Source organism: Gavialis gangeticus, unplaced genomic scaffold (assembly GCF_001723915.1).
Source record: "Gavialis gangeticus isolate Ggan-Ray unplaced genomic scaffold, GavGan_comp1, whole genome shotgun sequence".
Classification (NCBI taxonomy): domain Eukaryota; kingdom Metazoa; phylum Chordata; order Crocodylia; family Gavialidae; genus Gavialis; species Gavialis gangeticus.
The window spans coordinates 2593765-2614589 of NW_017729024.1; the positions used below are offsets into that span (position 1 = coordinate 2593765).

The following is a 20825-nucleotide window of genomic DNA, read 5'->3' on the forward strand; positions in this document are numbered from 1 at the left end:
ACACACACACACACACACACACACACACACACACACACACACACACACACTAATATTGCATGTCAGTTGGTCCTCTTAGTGACCCCTGTATTTCATGGGTCAATGATTTACAAGTAGCACTCTGATTACTACTGGAGAACACACAAGTATTGGAATTATTTGTATTAAGCATTTGTGCACATATAAAACCCTATGGCTTTATTATCATCACAATCATCTACATTGGAGTTGCAAACCTATGGCATAAGTGCTACAAGTGGCATTGGCAACCTGTATGGCACATGGCAGATCAGGTAGGAGACATGCCAAAAGTATAGCAGCAACTAGGGCAGAAAGCAGATCAGGAGATCAGGCTGGGAGGAGATCAGGCTGGGAGCACAAGACAGGAAGCAGAAAGCACAGGAGACTGCACAGAGTGGGGAGCGGAAAGCAGAGGAACAGATTGGGGAAGGGAAGATTAGAGTGGCACTTGGGAAGGGTACAGGGCTAACTTGTGGCATGCCTGTCAAAAAAGTTGGCACTCCACTAATCTCCATGATGCCACAACATACCCACATTCACTTTGCTACTCGGAGCCAAAACCATCCCTGAAGAATTGCTGGACTCTTACCAAAATAAACATCATAACATTTTAGGACCTGACAAAACAACACTTGTACCCTTTATCAAGGGTTATAGTTATAAAAATGTATAACCTTGCTCTATGTTCAGCTCTTTTGTATTGGGTTTATATGTAGTACACTGAGAAAGTATATTTGGTTTACTTTACATTTTTTGAAGTATTATACTACAGGTGTAGGCATGTAAAATCATTAATAATTAAACGCTTGCAATAACGCACTAAAGGGAATGAGGTTACTGTGGGCCTCCAAAGTCCCACAAAAGGAGTTAAAAGGGAGTCAAAGGGAGTTTAAAAAGGAAAAAAAAAACTTTCTGTGGATCCAGGCAACTTTGGACCAGGCCTTTATCTTCAGGTGATCAGACATACAAATCTGCTTTTGTTCTTGCTGGAAAACTTACTATCAAGAGACATTTTTAGCACAGAACAGGCAATTTTTTATTCATGGCTTACAATTTTTTTATACAATTCCCATAAGCAAAAAACCTTCCATGACTGCTATAAATAAAAAGTAAAGTTAATGCATACGAGAGCTGATTTTATGGACAGTGATCTGAAATTGGGCAACCCTGTCCCAGAGGGTACAGAAAATAGTCCACTTTGAATGTTCATCAATCCTGGAACTTCAAACACATTTCCAATGAAAATGACAATTTTGGTGATTACTCCTATGACACAAACTAGTCCATAAGGAAAAGAACAGTACCAACTAATTTTTGACTAATTAGCTATCAGATGGTAATTTTTTATTACCATAATTCCCTGGGCCATGCTGAGTGATTGAATTATTTCATTTCTTCTTTTTCAAATACACAGTGTGCTAAGGGAACAGTAGTAGAATGCAGGCAAGTTGCTGAGGTAGGTGACTTCAGTTTGCATTTTCCATCTATGTGAAAAAAGTAAAACTGCAGGGAAAAACAGTGTTAGAGCCAACAGATAGGATTTAGGGTACTCCTTAGCATACACAGGAACAGCACACATTATGAAGTAAGCAATTTTTTCTGCAGTAGTTTAGAATGATCAAACACACTGAGACGTCACATTTCAATTTATATACAGTAAGTAAACAAGTCTTTTGGCTGTTGGTATCTGATATATACTATGTAAATTCTCTATTTAGATTGGATAGTTTGCTGATAAACTTATAAAATATCACACGAGGAATCCCAGAAATAGAAAAAAATAACCCTAACACTTCAGTAACTTTCAGAAATAGCAAACTTTTTTGGAATTCATAGCATGTAAGGTAATCATTCCCAGCCAAACTATGCCTGCAGGCAAAGACTTATAATGTGTACCAGTCAAATGTGAATAATTTAGTATTTGCTATTTTTGTAAGAGAGATTAAACAGGAAATTTTGGAAAATCAAAAGAGTTGTACAGCCTCTTCTTTACCAACTTGAATACAAGTTTTTTTTTTCTTTTTACAATGAATGAAAACTGGAATAATAATTAACAATAAAAACTTGAAGGACAGGCCTACAGAGGAAAATATACTAACCCACAATTTGTAAGTAACAAAAAGAACTTGGTGAGCTGTCTTAGTATGTGGATTAAACAGAGAACATGTGATCAGTGCCAAGATGAGTAAATGATGTATTGGCTACATCTGAAATTACTCTACTAATATACCTATGATTTAATAGACATTACCACAGCATGGATGAATTCAGCCATTATGACTTGCTGGATGCCAACTCGTATAGAAAAGTTGCAGAAGGACACAAAGCAAGTTTTTGTCTTGAAGATACCTCCTGTGATTATGGATATTATAGACGATATGCATGTACAGCACATACACAGGTAAGTGAACAAACTTTTTTTTCTTGAAATTTGTCTTCCTTGAGATTTATATTTATCCATATATGTTCCAATTCTAAGGTACCTTGACCAGATCTGACAGAATCGGCCCAACATAGGGGATATCCTAGTGGTATAAGGCTAGGGTGGCAGAAGTTGTACTGTCCTTCCTCATCGGCCACGAAAGGGATTCTAGTTGCTAGGACTAGAGAGTCCTGAGTTTTTCTTGCAACCCAAGCTTATTGGCAGGTAGTTCACATCAAAACAGACACCAAGCTAATATCATTTACATCTAGAGTACTGCAGTGTCAGCTTACAGGGGGTATCCCAGGACTGGGGACAATGAAGAGGTGGGTTAAGGTCCAAATATTTCCACTAAATTTGTAGTGTGCTGTTTGGCTGCAACCAATGGCTAATTCTCTCCGATCTTGTTCTAAAATAAAATGCTGAGTGCCTCCACTTCCATTACTATCAAAAGGACATGAAGGAGTCCATGACAATATAGCATTTTGCTCTGTTCACATGTATTACAGCCATTCAAGAAAATGGGAGCTGTGTGAACATAGCCAGTAAAATATGTCCCTTTTAAAAAAAAGAAAAAATAAGAGATGAGGTAGTAATTTTATCATTGGGAAATACCAGCTATGCTGCATTGGTTGATGTGTCCACATTTAAACCCTACTTTGAATGCATAATCTACATATGTAAAAGCTTTGAAGAGGGTTTAAAAATATATTTTTATCTTGTGCAGACAACATCATTGAACTAAGCAATGAATATATTTTACAGCTGGAGTATTTATGTCACTAGTCAAGGCTGTGTCAGCATTTCCATTGGAAACCCATATTTTCAGGAGTTTGTAACTGGACTGTAAAACTTTGCTCCAGCCTCAAACTTGGCACAGGGAGGTGGGACAAGTTGAATACCAGCTGGAGTTAGGAGGGAGTTCCTCCGTAGCTTTGTCTTACAAGTTGAACACTTTTCTAGGACACCTTTTTCTAAAACAGCCTATATGTCACTGTTGAAGATCTTAGATCTAAGATGTGGTATGCTCTCAGTGTGGCAATTCCTCTTCTGTTCCTAACAATGGAGTGGTGGTTTTTTTTGTGTAGATCAGTTTGGAAACACTTCTGCTGCCATTTTGGATTTCCTCAAAATTGTTGTGATCACTTCTGAAATTTCAAAACCTTTGCTTATTTGAACAATATTATATTATTAGGCTATTTTCCTAATTAGAGTATATATCAAAATACCTCTTTAACTCCATGACTTTCCTATTACAAGAAAGTACTTCACTTTTATGAATGGCTGCAGACTAACCTTGATGTCAAAGGAAGCACGTAGCTTAAGAGGAGTCAAAGGCACTGCCACTGGCAATCAAATCAGTTTCATATTTGGAATATAATTTGAGGCTTACAAATCTGGTTAAGCCTTATTTTGTCTGAAAAGACTGTAAATAAACAACACCAAGTAATAGAGTTAGTAATATGTATAAGTAAGTAGGATTGCTTACTACAAGTAATGCTTAAATATTTTGTGTATATTATCAAATACACATTTTCAAAAATAATCATGGAAGTGAATAAAGTATTGGGTGTATTTCAGAATTTTTATTTGAAGCTTTTCTTTTTTCTTGAAAATTGTATTTTAAATGCTTTCATGAATGTATGTTCTGATAAGTTTTTGACAATAGAAACAAAGTAATCGTTTGTGATGTGTCAAAGCTAGGTATTATTTAAATTCAAAGTCATCTATTAAACTCATTCACTGATGTGCAATAATTCTGTTTCTCAGTGATGTGCCTTAAGGAAGCATTATAGTATTAAGTCCCTCTTGCTTCCCACTGTCTTAGCACTGCTAATATCTGAAAGTATTGTTCCTTAGAATCACTTGTTTCTATCTATCCACATTTTTAGGGACTGAGTCCTGGCTGCTATGATACCTACAATGCTGATATAGATTGCCAATGGATTGATATTACAGATGTAAAACCTGGAAATTACATTTTGAAGGTATACAAGGTTCATTGGGTGAATCGGATATCTTTTATTAGACCAGCTTAAATAGTTGGAAAAAAATTTTAAGCAAGCTTTTAGGTTTAAAAACCTTTAGTCAGGCTGAGGAAGTCTCTGCAGTTGGTGTGTGCTTTTACTGGATGGAATGAAAAGTAAAGAAGCCAGAGGTTGGGCTGGTATGCATACAAGATAGGCAGTCAGTGAAGATGTAAACTGAGGAGTCAGTGGGTGAGAGACAGGCTGGGTGGGGGGGAAAGAAGGGGGTGAATAGTGGAGAGGTACCTGGGGAGTCGGATGTCAGGCAGGTTATAATTCTGAAGGTATGTTATTTCTTTAAAGAAACAATTGAGATTCTTATTAAGCCTGCAAACTACATTGTCAAACTAAGCCCTAAAGTAAACACTACTTTTCCTTCCTCACAGGTTAGTGTAAACCCTAGCTATTTGGTACCAGAGTCTGATTACTCCAACAATGTAGTACGATGCGATATCCGATATACAGGCCATCATGCATATGCTTCTGGTTGCACAATTTCACCGTAAGTACATTCTTGTTTGCAACTACCATAAACTCATAACATGAAGGTTAACAATTAGGACCCTATAAACATTTATCAAGATCTGTTCCTCTCTTTGTGCAAGGACACCCCCTAAAATTCTTGTGACAAGATGTTGTTTTTGAAACCTTTGATACAATTTATAGGGATTTTTAGATTACTGTTATTATAACTGGGTTCTCAATGCTACACTGACTAAACCACTCCCTGAATTTCCATACACATACAAACCTCCAGCTGCTCATCTGATTCTTATACACAGAATCACCCAAACCTCTTAAAAGACTTTTAGCTATCTGCTTAAGACAGTAAAAACACCTCCTTATGTATTATGTTGCTGCCACAGAAAATCTATCCAGAATACTTTTTTCCAGGAGCACTCTGTCTGCTGTTTTTGTTACCTCTTCTGACGTTTGCACTTTGTAGTCAATTAAAGCAGAAATGAACTAAAAAGTACTTTGTATTGTGAAATCACTTATAAAACTGGGCTGCAAATGATGCACATATTTTCACCCATGTGAGATTCTAGGTTCATATCACACTCATGTCATAAAAGCCCCAAGTTAAACATGATTGGCTTAGTCCTTTATTTGTTCTTACCACCTGCATTTGTGGAAGACTGAGAAGCAGAACAGGACAACTGACAACTGCAGGTCAAGTGATGATTTTTTTGGTAGAGCTGTGAAAGGAAGCTTTCACAGCATCTCCTCTAGTAGATTAATTAGCATGCCCAGTAACAGCATTTCTTCACTTAAACTCAGTGTCAGGAGGAGTTATTTATACAAAGTTATTTTGCTTTGCACCTCCCTTTTTCAGCTCCCAAAGTTTAAGAAAATAGCTGCATTCATGAAGACAGAAAGGAGAAAAGGTTCTTTCATCCCTTTTGTACTGCTATGTTCAGGTTGATGCATAAACTGGATTTAACATAGATTTATTTGATTAAATACTAATTTGGTATTAAGCAAATAAGTTTGTTTAATATGCTCTGGTTCTTAACAACTGTTTCTTTTTCTTTTTTTAATAGATACTAAGATGCAAGAAAATGGATGAGTCAGTGCCAGTGTTTTGAATTGAAATGTTATATAAATTCAATAGGATGTAAACACTTTATAAAAACAAATGCAGAGTACACATACATACATACCCTTATCTTATGTGATTTTGAAGCATAATGGCTGCTTCATAACAACATTTGTAACTGGATTTTAGGCATTCAAATTGGCATTGCTTTTTAAAAAAATGATTGAAATGTGTGGAAATGGTGATTCATGCACAGATTTTCAAATTTTACAGGAAATCAAGTCATTCACAGAAACCATACGTGTTTCGTTAACTCTGCTGGAAATCAGAGTGCAGATAACAGCAGGATTTGATCAATACATTGCCTGTGAATGAACTGAAAACATTAAGGAGTAGAAGTAGAAAGAACTAATGTTAGCTAGTCCAATGAATGTCAAAACAAAGACCAACTTGGGAACGGTGCTCCTGCCATTACAGTAAGATTGATTTGCATTCATTTAATGCAAATGAGAAGTATGTTCAGTTTAAAAGGGATATCAATGCACGGCAATGTTTATATATGCATTAGTTACCCCCTGCATATGACACTTGTTTACATTTTTAATATGTTAATAGGCAAACCATTTTCTTAAAGAATATGTGAGGGCCTATTTTGTTTTTTAGAATAGAACTGGAGAACTGAGCCACCTTTCTGTAGGAACAGAGATTTTTAAAGTAAACTCCTAAAAAGATCCACCATGAATTCAGTGTGGGTAATGTGGATTAGAATGCATTTCTGTCCCTCAGAGTCAGGCTACTGAAAGAGACGTTGGACAGTCCCTGATGTCATCATAATCTGTGAAAACAAGGGTAAACTGAACAGGTTAATCAACTGAAAAAACTGACAGTGGCAGTCAACTCAGGTGGCACCACAAATAAAAGTTGATCAAAGGCTTATCAGGATTTTCTTGGAAGAAAAGCCTTCTACTTGTATTCCCATTAACGTTATTTTACATTACGTACTGTATTTGATTGTTAATTGCGCATTTGTATTATTCAAGGATTAAAATATTATGCAATATTCATGGACTGATAGTTGACATACGCAAAATGCTTTAGTTAGGTTGTTCAGGAGCTCATCATTAAACTTTTTAAAGTGAGTAGCTTTGTCCCAAATTAAGAAGATAGTCTATGCTGCTTACTAGTGATGGTTCCCAAAACAGAGAAACAGTTTTGCTTATGCAATGGACCATGCTGTAAGCTGAAATAGCTGTGATTTTTTTTTAACTGTGAAATAAGTTCTTATAAAAGAGCCCGGTTAGTTTTTCAGTACTGATGGTACAATTTACATGGTTTGCTCTGACCCTGATTTGATCATGCTCAACTAGCAACTGCCAACGCTCAAAGACTTTCAGAGTAGTAATAAAATGTACTGTTGATTAAAATAAGAAAGCATTGAATAGCTTGAGAAATAGAAAGTGTTCTTTTAAAATTAACAGGAATATTTTAATCAGTATTTGGGAAAATTCCATGCAAAAGAACCATAGAAATTTAATTTATAAAATGTACGAGATGTCAGGATAACCTTAAGGGCTAGGGACCACCTGTTTCTTTTCAGTACATACTTCAGTTTCTTGTTTTTAAGATTATCAAAAGCTTCTGCACAAATCCTGATCAGGTTATGGCATAATAACAAAACAATTATAACATAAGTAAGTACCTAAGTGGACAGTAAAGACTAAAGGACCATCAACTCAGAGGGTACAGCCCTTGAAGATCACATACTCAGTTTGATATTTGAGTACAGAATGAATACAATTTATGATATCAGGCTCCAAAGTTTTCCACGTGCTTCATTTCATTGATCAAACACTTAATTTATACTAATTGCAAATGTATGCATCTAACTTTAACAGAAAAGTTTGAACATTAGATTCTTGGTACTTTTACTATATGCATATCATGAGTTAATGTGTGCCTTTATTTTTCAATACAATATCCTATATTTCTCTGTATTATAACTCACTGCAAACATATGCTCCAGACTGAAGTTTGGTTTTCAAGGTATGAGCCCCAGAAAAATGTTTTTAGAGTGATATTTTTTCCCAAATAGAAATACCTGTAAAGAGATATAGCTGCATTGATATTTCCTTCCCCTAAAATGATTTAGGCCAAATTTTCAAATCTAGTTAGTTGGTTTGATCCTGCAGCTTATATGTGTGGAGCTGCACTAAAAGTCAGTGAGGCTCCCCATAGACCCACCTGTGTGGAGCAAGCAGCAGGTAACTAAATTAAACTGGCCTTATTCTGAACAGCTGTATCTCTTCAAAAGTAATTTTTGGTGAACAGCACATCTGAGATCATGTATTTATCAGCACCTGAGGTGCTGAAGGCATGCTGAGGCATTGTGTTTTAAGTGAGTCATTTGGAGGAGTTTAACTCTGTCTAGATGTGCTGAAACCTGTATTTTCCTGTGGCTTTTAAAGCATCTTCAGGATTAGAGGGACACATTCCATACTCAGCCATAGGAAAGTAAATTCTATTACCTCCCAAATAATACCTCAGTAATGATGGAAGTATAAATTAAAGGACCTGTTGAGTACTTTCAGCTTTTCTGGAGGACACATTCTGGCTGGTAGTGCAGATGTTTGGGCTGCAAAATGGTCCACTGATTTAAAAATCTCATAAGTATTGTTTGCTCTGATAGATTGTTAGGACTCTGACTGAGTAAAAGGTAAGGTGTATTCAACAGATAGTGGTAGCTCTTTTCTTTTGTCAAATACTGTAAAACTTTAAAAACTATGCACTTTTGTTTTAAGCCAGTGATTCTCAACCCAGATGCCATGGCACCCTAAGGTGCCATGAGATCCTTTTAAGGGTATAGCGCAATATTAGTACTGTTAGGTGTGCAACCACCTACATAATTCAAAAGAGAAACCAGAGATTTCAAATAGAAATCCCATAGCATCAACACTCTGACCTGTTGTGGTATTTTTCTGCAACAGAAGAATTGCTCTATTATTTTTCTGTAGTGAAGAAAGAAGTGAAAACTAAGACCTGGCATTTTTTAACAGGTGCCTTCAGTTTAAAAAAGGTTGAAAACCACTGTTATAAACAAAGGGAGAAGAAAGTACAAAAAAACTGTTCAAGATCATAGTCTTCCTTAAATAAAGAATAGGGATTAAAAGTTGGAAAAAAGTGTCTTTATTTATCCTGCTGAATTATAATGCAGGAGGCATTATACACAAAAAGTTGATTTACCTAGCATATGAGCTAACATTTCTAAATGAGAGTGCCAGTCGTCACTCTCAATATCTTGGCTCTCTGGATTTGACCCAGATACCCTAAACTACTTTTTCCATGCTGGAATATATTTAAAGTGAATACTTGTATTTTTGTTGACATTTAAAAAATGTGTTTTGATAAAAGAGTTTATTTTATAAAACAAAGTTTATTGTGCAATCGTTTTTACTAGGCATTGAGCTGTTACTGTTCCCTCTGAAGGGAGCTTTGCCATTGGCCTTAATGGGAGCAAGATCAGACCCATCTTTGGTGATATTTCAGAAGTACAGAAATACTCTTTTGTTCAGTTTTGAATTTCCTTTGAAAACCTAAAATGTTAGAATGTGCGTGAAGCAATTACCTCCCACATTTCAGATCTTTATATAAATGTTGCACACAAAGAACATTTCATATGCCAGACTCATTATAAGAGGCCTTTTCTATATTTTTTTAAGTCTTGAGATACAAGTTTGATAATATTTGCATTTTTCTATAAAAATATTACTAAAATGACAGATTGGTCATCATTTGAACCAACATATCATGTAGATGATTTTTTTATGCTATTAAAATTAGTCATTTTCTGTTTGCACCAAAAGTTTACTATGTAGTATTGAATGCCATGAACATCAACATTATTTTTCTAGTCCTTTTATGTGTCTAAATTGTTTAAGTTGTAAGGGTTCATATCAGCAGGGTGAATTTCATTCATGACATTCAAGGTGGTCTATCCTGTGCCTCATATTAATGTGCCAATTATGGTATTTTCACATCCTACAGATACTTTTAAAAAAGGTGCTGAAATATTTTAACTTGAATTAAAAGCAAGGAGTATTCTATTGGAATTATTTTTTGCAAATAAATGCTACAAATTCAATGAAATGCCACTTGTTTTTGCAGCTTTTGAAGGGATTTTCAGTATTTCCTTCACTCCTTTTCCCCCAAGAGTCTTAGTTTTAAAATCTTTGTATCTTTATTTGAAGAGCTCTTATTTATAATATTCAGACACTAGCTTTATATTCTTGTTGCACTTTTATATTCTCTTGTTACATGCCTGTATTATGGTTGCAAGTTTATGTGAAAATTACTTGAATAAAATGTTTCAAGTGTTAAGAGTGTTTGGTTATTATGTTTTGCAACATGGGCCTCATCCATCTTTCACCAATGTCAGCTGGAGTCTTTGTTACCAACTTCAGGGGTAACTGGATAGGTTTTATATGGGTCAAAATGAAAGCATTAGGGCCTGGCAAAATTAGAAGCTGCTTAAAACAAGGTGTCTATTGGGAATTGTCTGGCAGCCTTACATGTTGGTGATGCTACCAGTTCTACGTATTATATATACACTGAAATTCAGCACAAATACATAACACCTGTGTAATCTAGATCTGTGAAATACAGATGTTGAATGGTTTGGGATTCAGTTATCTGAGACAGCCCTGTACCTTGTCATGGCAGCTATGATTAGTGAAGTGTATGAGTATTTTGAACACGGGATTCCCATAAATTATTCCCTTGGGTTTATGCTGAATAGTGTGTTGAGGTGGCTCATGCTTTCACAAGAAGAGTGGTAAGGGACAGGGGAGATCTATTCACTGAAACACAAATTCCTCTCTCACCAGGAAGGGAGCAGTCACCACTTCTTTGCCCGTGATGTTAAGTGCCACATGCTTGAAAACTGTACCAGGAATAGTCATGCTATAGTGCAATGTTTACCTCATATAATTAGGAGGGTTGAGGCAAAGTTCTTTTAGTTGTTCTTGGTATCTTCCGCACTGAAAATAACAGCTGTTTGCTGCAAATTAAAAAGAAAAAAATGCTCTTTATGGAAACCTGTCATGTCCCTAGTTTTGGTTCATCTGTGGCAGGAACATTTTTAAAATGTCCAGAGGAGGGCAATGAGAACGGGGGGGAAGAAAAAAAAAATCAGTTTTACTTTTGTTTTGAGCACAGCATTAACAGGAGTCCCGTGCATTTTTCCTTCCTGTAACACAGGCTTTTGGCAAGTGCCAGCTGTCAGCATCTCAGTTTAAAACACTCCTTGTTCAGAGGCAAAAGCACAATGAAAACGGGCTTCAACTCTGGAATTTGTACCTTTTTCAAGTGTATCAAAATCTAGTGACCTTCAGGGCATTACATACACCAACTAATGGGAAAGAGGATGTGCAACAATTGCAGCCACTGCACTCCTGGCAGCTGCACCACAATCAGTAGTCCAGCTGCAGCTGCTGCCCTCTATGTTGCCAATGCCAAGGGTACAGAACTGCGCAGTTCCAGTTCTGATTATGTAACATACTTCCATAAAGGTTTTGATTAAATTTTTGTGGTCTAATCTGTCTTTAAAATGCCTGGCAGCCATTAGGTGGTAGAGAAATAAGTAATGTGTCTCTGTAGCGTGTCAAAGGAAATACCAGTGAATAAGATACAATAGCAAACAATGCTCTGATACTTTGAGCCAGATACCATTTGAACCCACATACTAATAATATAGCTTACAGGCCCGTGTTTTGTCATTCTGGATAAATTTCACAGTAAAAACTCTCGTGAATTTAATAGAAATAAAAAACAAGAAAGCAGAACTTGTAACAAAATCGCCACACACAAACAAAACATGGAAGTAAGTGTATTACTGTAATGCCTAACAATACAAGAACAGCAGATTGGTCTGTGGTACAGCTAAAATAGCAGAAGCAGAGTTTTTGTGGGAACCTAGAAACCACGACAGAATTTCAATTCCATGAAAAGATACAGAAGTTCATTAGGAAATACAGCTCGACTGTATCCCAATACAAGCATGGCTTCTTGACCTGAAATACAATCCTGTACTTGACAATCCATGTACCTTAAGGTATCTAGTATAGACAACAGTAGAAAATATACTTCAGATACTTTGAAGAGCAAAGAGTTTCACACATATTTCAATAACTGCCTACATTCTGGACATCTTAAAACGTAAGATTTACAGCTTAAGGTTACACAATGTGCCTGACAAAGAATGAGATAATGACAGATCTAAACTTGAAACCAATTGGTCTGATCCAAAACCCAATGAAGTCAATGAAATACATGTTGGTTCTGGGCCTAATCTCAGTAACTATCTAAATTCCCTACATATAATTTAACATGTGTGTGTGTCTACTTTTAAATCTTTAAATAGGGATAGCAGTATTAGCATTTCCATAATTTGTTTTCTTATAAAGTAACTTGAAAATATAATGTCATCATTTTTCTATCAGTTTTCTTCAAGTACTTCAATTTCTCTTAAAACATTTCCATTTTAAGCTAATGATACATGCCTGAAGTGCAGTCTAGCAAGTTTCTGATAACATGGATTGAAACAGACCTTTACTTCTCTAACTTTACTAAAAACGATGTTGTTTTGTACTGACAATTTGGCTAAAGCTTGTTGGGAGTTAACAAACAGTCAAAGAAGGAAATTCCTTTTCAGCAGAACTTCAGTATTAAAAACAAATATTCAAACAATTACATAACTTCACTGTAGACTTACATAAAGATATATATGTTTTGCTAAGTGATCCATATTATGAGAAATTTCAGATAAATTCTCCAGACTCAGTTAAAAAAGAGCTCTAACTGCACTAAAATGAAATGAACACAAATCAAATCTCAATCATTACTACACATTCAATTCAGTAACTACAACAATAGTGACTTAAGTGGTGTTCAGAGTCCTCACCTAAGTGGTAATAATCCATAATATGCATGGAAGGCAGTAAAAAACACCTCTCACCTATGTAGATTCAAACTATACTCAATGAATACTGAAATGTGGAATAATATTGATGTCTGTGATCAGGATCTACCTGTGAAAAATTAAAAAGCCTTTTTACTAAAAAGAAAGATGCTCCGATGTATCAAGAGACTTCAGGAATATCCTTATGGTTAGAGACTATAGCTTTTAGAAATTATCTTTCTGAATCCTTATCTGCCAAGAAGAACTGGCACCTAAGGGACATGCAAAAAACACACAAAAACATGCTTTAGGATAAAAAATTCTTACCTTTATCTGCTTCTAACTACGTATCGTAGACACTACATTTTCTTAGCATTTCAAATTTACACCTTTTCTTTCAATTATTGGGAGTCAAAAATTGGGAAACTTGCAGTTGCCCAGAAAATATTAGCTGTCTGTGGAGAAGCATTTTATAAGTGATAACAGCTAACAAAAGGAGAGAAAGCATTTCCTGTGTTTTATTGAAACCAGAAAAAAAATGCACATCAAATTTGTTTGGACTAGAACTAATCCTTAAAAAAAGATTCTTGTCTAGAAAATAACTCTTTGGGGGAACAATCAAAAAATTGGATTGGAAGGCACATTTTTCTTTACACTTTCATTTCTCATTTTAATATTTTGGAATTTGGTTGGATGAAACCTCATTGTGCAACTACGTTTAAATTATGTAAAATGAGGAACATTGAAGAGTTCCTTCAGAAAAGAATACACATGACTATGGCACTTATCCAAGCTACTAATTTAATCAAAGATGGGCATTGCTTTTTTAAAAGGTTAAATCTTTATTCCTACCTAGAATTTGCTATTCCATGAAAACTACCTGGCATTTCTTCCTTGACACATCTATAAATTTATCAACCTTATTCAAACTTATTCAGGTAATAGACTTCTGAACTTCTCCCAGATGAAGTAAATGTATACTTTTTTTACATGATTTATAATACAGTTCATATTAAGAACTATTAACATCTTTTCCTAGATAAAAAAAACACTTATCTTTCCCATAGCGTCTCATATTGAGGTCCTTAAATAGCAATCTTGAACTAACTTTACATAACAAAAATGCCAATGTAGGAAACAAAGAAAACCTGTCACACTACAGGATACAAACTCCATCCATAGATCCACTTGCTCACTTTGATCGGCATTTCACAGGTGGCAACCCTTAAAGCCATACCATGTGAGCTTCCAATCAGTCTATTCATAAAGGACATGAAATGAGTGAAAGTCCTCCATAGAAATATATTACTAAATCTGGGATAGGTATTTCATGCCAAAAAGGTTTTTAAAATTTACATCACATTTCACAAGATCAGGACAGTATAATGAAAATAATATAGGAAAAAAATTGTAAATATTTTTTTGAAAAAAGAAAGACTTTTGTAGTTCTCAAGCACTGTAGCATGTTCAGCTTTTAAACAACATTGTATGTATTAATTTTAACCAAAAATAAGAAGTACTCTCCAGTCCAAATACACAGCTACTTCATGTGTAAATACTGTCAGTTGTGAACTTCTTTAAAATCTGAATCTTCAGAATGATCTTTAAAAATCTGAATTCACGTGTAAAAAGTTCAGTCATCATCAAATTTAATCTTTTTCCCCTGGAATGCTGTAATTTGAGACACCTGTTGCTGACGTTTCTTGCTTGCCTCCCATGAAGGATGAAGAGGTTGCTGCAAATGATTTTTCTTATTTTCATGCTTTATACCTGCAGCTTTAGCAGGCTGGTGTTTCCTGAACTCTGGTTCCTTTTTTGGAAAAGCTGTGCATAAAGTACAATATAAAATATTAAATGCAATTATCTGATGAACATTCATAAAACCATGCAAAATCACATGCTAAAAGTGGCACAAGATAATGGTAGGTATTTAATAGAAGCCATTGTACAAATACAAAGTTTGAAACAATCTCTGATCTATTCCTTATGAGCCATGTGTACCACATGCACATGCACAAGAAACACATGAATGCACTTCTTTTATTCACGGCTCAATGGCTTTAAAGTCAGGCGTTCTCCAGATTCTTACAAGTCAGCAAACGATTGCTTTGTGAACAGCAAATATGCTCAAGATGACTTGCTGCTGCCAAACAGCACTGGGGTCTAAGTGTAGAACTTGTGTGGAATTTAATTACCACATGGGAACTAAAGGCTCACAACAATCTGTGTTTACTGTTGATTTCACCAGCAAGGGATTAAACAGCACTTTCCAAATATGAAACTAAAAACCTAATTTGGTGCAGAAAAAGAAACAAAGCAAAAATTACAGAAACCAGGATCATGTTAAAATACTGAAATGATCAAATAAATACATAAATAAACCCTTCTGTTCTTCCACTGGGATGAACCAATGGTTAAGATTAATAGTCACTGAGGGTTCCAGTACTCTTCAAAGAGTAGGAGTTTGCACTTAAACTATCTCAGCAATGTTCAGGTGCCCAGCAGCATGGTCTTTGCAGGGCTCCCACAGCTCACCACAGCTTGGGCCAGAGCGCTAGCTTTCTCCTTCCCTTCCCCTTGGCTTGTGTTGGAAACAGGCTTTTTCCTCAGCACAAATGTAACACCTGTCCATAGTCTGAGACAGTAACTTTTACCCTGAGCAGCCCTACTGAAGCAGACTCATGCAGTAAACTACTCAACACAGAGGAAGGTAGAGTGCAGGACTATATGGCTCCTGCATAGAAAAATATTGTTTTCCAGACCATTATGAGTTAATAGCACACATTATGTATATCTACAAGAATCTGGGATTCTGAGTTAACGTGCAATCATTTGACGTTTGATCATTCAGGCAAAAACATCTTTGAATAGAAGACATAGCACTGATAAACAAAAGCAAAACCAGCCTAATGGGGCTTCCATGGTTCTCCTGCTTTACCTGTTGCAGGTTGGGGTGTCTGTGTTGTGTCAGGGTTGATGGTAGTCTCATGTAGAGTGTAGATTATAGATTGTATAGGATAGGGACGATCCTGCCTCAGGCAGGGGGTTGGACTAGATGACCTCTGGAGGTCCCTTCCAGCCCTGCTTCTTTTTTATGATACTCTAAGTCTACCTCAAAAGGATTTTTTAAAATTTATTTTTGGTTTCTACGACATTACCAATACATACCTGTTCTTCTGTTTTTGGGAAGCTGTTCCTTTACATTTCTGAAAATAAAATAAAAGTGTAAGGAACATGAAAAAAAAAAGATTAAACTAAAAATAATTTGCCCCCAAAATGGACAGCAGCAGATGGAAGCCAGACACATTTGTTGCCTTCAGTGCACAGAGTTTCGGGGAGGTAAGACTTTGCTTCCCTCTCCTCCTCTCCACAATAGTGATCAGTGTACCTCCCCAACTCTTGCACTCCTATGGGTGCTGTATGAGCTTGCTACATCTCTGCTATATAGCACTATTGTTAACCAATAGCAGAAACTGTTTAAAGTGTAACAGAGATATTTATTAAATGACTACAAGAACTTAATGAGTGCTGACAAACTAGTGCCATTTCTAGAACAGGGATGAATTTGAAAAAAAGGGCATAAGGGTAAAGGAAGTATGGAAAAAGGCCAGAGTACTGTGACTAGATGCATACAGACTGATTGATTGAAAGTCTGCATATTTGATGAGCAATATTAAAAGTCACAACCATTTCTATTACTATAACAGAATGGGAGGGGAGGGAAGTGAGGTGGGGCATGGCAGGGAAGCTTACCTCCTCATATTTTTGGATTTCTGTTGAGAGCTGGACAAAGAAGTGCAAAATACAGATTCTAGCTTCTTTGCTTTAGCACTTGGGTTGTTTCCTTCTGTGTTCACATCCTTTCTTGTCACAAATTCTGAGTCCTTTACTGCTTTTAGTAACATTTTTGGGGGTATTTTCTTTGCTGAAGAATGGTTAGAGTCTGCCACTCTCCTCCTCTTTTTCTGCTTTACTTTGCCGATAAAGAAATCATCACTGCTATCGTTATCTTCAGAATCTGATGACTGGTTATAAAACCTCTCTTCAGTGCTGTCATCAAAGTATTCCTTATGTTTGTCATTTTCTTCAATATCACTAACATTGCTATCTGACTCCTTAGTAGTAATAACCTTGTTCACACCTGTAAGTTTCTTTTTTTGGGGCCTGTCAATTCTTTTTTCTGTTTCAGCCTGAACAATTGCCTGCATTTCCAAAGCCGGGAATGGAAGATCGTCTAGAGCGCATGTTCTCTCAGCTTCCAAAGTCTCCTGACTGGACTTTTTCTCACCAATTTCTTTACCCTGTGTGTTTGTGTCTGTTCTCACATTCACCTTCATTTTGCTTCCATCCTCCTTCTGTTTTTGAATTAATTCAAAATGTTGGTCTTCTCTATTGCTATTAGAATGTTTCACCAATTCAGGTTGTTTTGATTTACACTCCTCTGAAGAATGAGCTTTGGCTGCCATCTGTCTTGCAGCTTTAAAGGCTTTTACAGCAGCTAGAAAAAAAAAAGCAAAAAAATAAACAGAAGGTTCTTTGATAACAACACATGCCAATACAAATGTTAATTGAAATAATGTAAAAAAAACTGAAAGTTTGCAACCTAAATAATTTAACAAATAGGATTTTCAGTGTCTGTATTTGATTATTTATTGTGTAACGTTAGGGGCTAAAAATGTTTTAAATAGAGGTGTCAAACTCACCTCCTGCCCTCAGCCAGATCCAGACCACAGGGCTCTTTGTGGGCCATATCCAGCTTGAGGCACAAAGTGATTTTGGCAGTGACAGCAGCTCCAGCTTTCACCACATGCCCATGACCCATGCTGCAGCAACAGCTCTACCTCCAGCACAGGGGACACAGTGGCAACATCTGTGGCTCTGGCATGTGGCAGTGGTGGTGGGGCTGGTGGCTGAGAAGGTAGGGCCATGGTGGTGGCAACGGGCAAAACTGCTAGGGTTGTATCAGCCCTCATTCACTTTGTGACTAACTGCCAGGTCCACTAGGGCCCAAAGTCCTCAGATTCTGTGGCAGGCTACTCCCCTTAGCCATACACCCACGAGTTTCATTTGCCCACTGGTAGCTCAGGAGGGCAGACAGAGCAGGTCCATGGGCCAAATTCTTTGATACTTTTGGGTTAGAGTATAGTATCAGTATTAATAAGAAATGTGGAAAACAAATCTCAACAGGGGAAGAGGCCAGCTTATTGAAACACCTAGTTTAAAATCAAATATAAGCTTATCAGCAGAGGTGCAGTTTACAGTTTGACGTAAGGAGATACTTGGGGTATGAAAACTGAGTGCTAATAATATGCAAACATATAATTATAATGGGTATCTAACCCTGTCTATTATTAAATAAGATTATTTTCATCATAAGTTATTTTTCTCACATGGTCATCTTTTCTAAACCTTTCACTTTTTGTTCTCCTTTTACCTCTGTGGTGTTTTTTTTTAATTTTAGGGATATTTATTTTTTTAAAAAGTAAACTGCAGTGGAACTACAATCTTCCCCACAGTAACAACCCACATGCCTCGAACTCTTTTTAAGGGAATCGGCACTACAGGCAGGATGGGAGAGTGCAGTCTCTAACCTCATTCATTCCTGCACTTCTGTATCGAAACTCAAAAGGTATGCATTCATGCTAGCTGTGACAGTTAGTTGGTCATTAGGATCCAACAGCATTTTTTAAAATTTAACATTAGTCATGCTATTTCATATTTCGTGCAGCAGGGGTATCAAACTCACCTGGTCCCTAAGAGCAGATCTAGGCTGGATTTGCAATGGAAAGAGCCTTGCAGGCCAGACCCAGACTTCCCGCTGGTAGTGGGGTGAGTGGTGACAGCATCAACTGCCATGGGTGCCTACCTTGCTTAGTTTCCTCAGAGAACAGTGGGGATTAATGGGATAGGAATTTCAAAGGAGCATAAGGGAAGTTGGGTTTTCTGAAAAAAATCTCTTGTTCTTTATCATATACGTACAGTAGTGTCAATGCAGAAGAAGCTTATGGATTTTACAAATTATAAGTACAGTTCTGCTAGTGACTATGCCATTGACAGTTTTAGAAACTACTGAGTAGCTAGGAAAGAATAAAGGGCTGGTGTAATCTTAGCTAACTGGATTGGGTCTGATAACACAGGTGCAAAACATTGCACATATCTGTATGTAGATATTACTGTAGATCCGAACATAAAAGCAAACTAACCAAGATAATGTGTAAGCAGACAAGTACATTTATATGCACATTTGAACAGGGTTAAGTAGTTTTTCATACCTTTAATATCAGCAATTTTTGTCTTTAAGAGTGGGTGTGCTGCTAGCCTAGCAATTGCTCGGTCAACTGTAGTACAGTTGGGCTGTAAAAAAAGAAACCCGTTTGAAACTAATCAGATTTACTGAAAACAAAACAAAACAAGAATGTGGATGTATGGTGGTAGTGTAGATTGGCATGATTCATGCCATAAGGCATACTAAGGAATTCTGTACCTCTCAGTCCATCAAAAAAACCGAAGAGATAAATTAAGGATGTTATCAGGTTTGTATATCTCTTTTATTGTAAACTACTCTCTCAGGTCACTCCAAGGCATGTGGAAGAATCTAACTGGAGAATAATTTATAAGAGCATCACAAACATGCACCTCTGCAATTACACAAGTAATAAATACAGATAACACTGTGATTTTTATGTTCAAGAATGTTGTCTAAATATCATCCAGATGCAGTGTACTGTAACTTTACACTCATTGCATATTTGCTATGAGTGCAGCTCATTTGCTACTGGTCCACAGTAAGTTCAAGAAAAGGCAGAAAAAACTATATACTCCAGGCCAGTTTTATTTTCACTATTTTACATTATAATACTGATGACCTTCCTTTTTGGCTAAACTTTGGAACTGCTATGAATTCCTTCCAATATGGGCCACAACTTGCTAAGCATTTTTCAAACGTAAGATAATGAGTCTTTGTCCCCAAGAGCTTTCTGTTCTAAAAGACAAAGGAGTAGTGAAAGGGATACATTATATAATCAGTAAGACTCAAATTAGCCAATGGCCACACTTTATTAATACAGAGTTTTCAATATAAAATGTACTTAAGTAAATAGGTAATGAGGAGACTGGGATAAACAGAATAATCACCACATAAAGTAGTCTTCAGAAGACATTTCAGTGTTAAGGGTCTTGTACAGTTGCAGACCAGCTGAAAGGGGCGTTCCACTGGGGGTGGGTGATTTGAATTGAAATGTGCATGAGAAAAGCAGCTTGAATTAGGCATCAAATTGACATAACTTAGAGAGTAAAGTTGGTGAGTGAAGATGCTTAAAGAGTAGATTATTGGGGCGGGGGAAGAAACAAGGTTTGAATGGGAAAGAAGTTTAAAGTTGATGCAGTAGAGCAGGGGAAATCAGCAGAAGGATTCAAAGAAGAGGCTGGCATGGAAAAAACGACGAGGAAAAATGATACTGGTGACTCAATTTGTGTGTGAAGACAGAGACAGGCAGCAGTATGGATATCATGGGAGTAAGAGAAGAGATTGACATTAAACAGGGAAAAAACTATTATAGAGGCTATTTACTCCTCCTTCCCTTCTGATGTTGTCTCTTTTTATATGCTAGAAGACAACATATTTTTAGAAGGGGTATACTTTCTTAAGAAATGTTGACCATTTTACTGAAAAAGTTCCTAATGGAGAAAAAAAGACCTGGTTAAAATTTTTTCAGTTAATTCTTTTGTTGTTGTTGGTAGTTTCTCAGAGAAGAAATTGGGAAGGTAGGTAAGAAAGAAACCAACCCCCCCCCCCCCCCCCAAAACAAAAAAATTTAGGGGTTAAAAAACCCGGGGGGGGGGGGACCGCGGAGGGGGCTGTTA

At 36.6% G+C, this 20825-nt stretch overlaps 2 protein-coding genes across 4 annotated transcripts in view; one reads left to right on the top strand and one right to left on the bottom strand.

Moving 5' to 3' along the window:
* Positions 1-7070, top strand: part of LOX (lysyl oxidase) — a 15854-nt gene extending 8784 nt beyond the window's left edge. The window contains exons 4-7 of one of the 2 annotated variants that reach the window (XM_019516827.1): positions 2266-2422; positions 4336-4431; positions 4857-4972; positions 6015-7070. In XM_019516827.1, coding sequence (XP_019372372.1) covers positions 2266-2422; positions 4336-4431; positions 4857-4972; positions 6015-6021 — 376 coding nt within the window. In that variant the 3' untranslated portion in view covers positions 6022-7070. Of the gene's footprint in view, positions 1-2265; positions 2423-4335; positions 4432-4856; positions 4977-6014 lie in introns of those variants that run through there. The other variant, XM_019516828.1, reaches the window with a different exon arrangement.
* A 7205-nt stretch (positions 7071-14275) lies between these two features.
* Positions 14276-20825, bottom strand: part of SRFBP1 (serum response factor binding protein 1) — a 221935-nt gene continuing 215385 nt past the window's right edge. For both annotated transcript variants that reach the window (XM_019516829.1, XM_019516830.1), the window contains 4 exons: positions 19235-19316; positions 16716-17460; positions 16131-16168; positions 14276-14786 (listed from right to left, as the gene is read on the bottom strand). In XM_019516829.1, coding sequence (XP_019372374.1) covers positions 14596-14786; positions 16131-16168; positions 16716-17460; positions 19235-19316 — 1056 coding nt within the window. In that variant the 3' untranslated portion in view covers positions 14276-14595. The remainder of the gene's footprint in view (positions 14787-16130; positions 16169-16715; positions 17461-19234; positions 19317-20825) is intronic.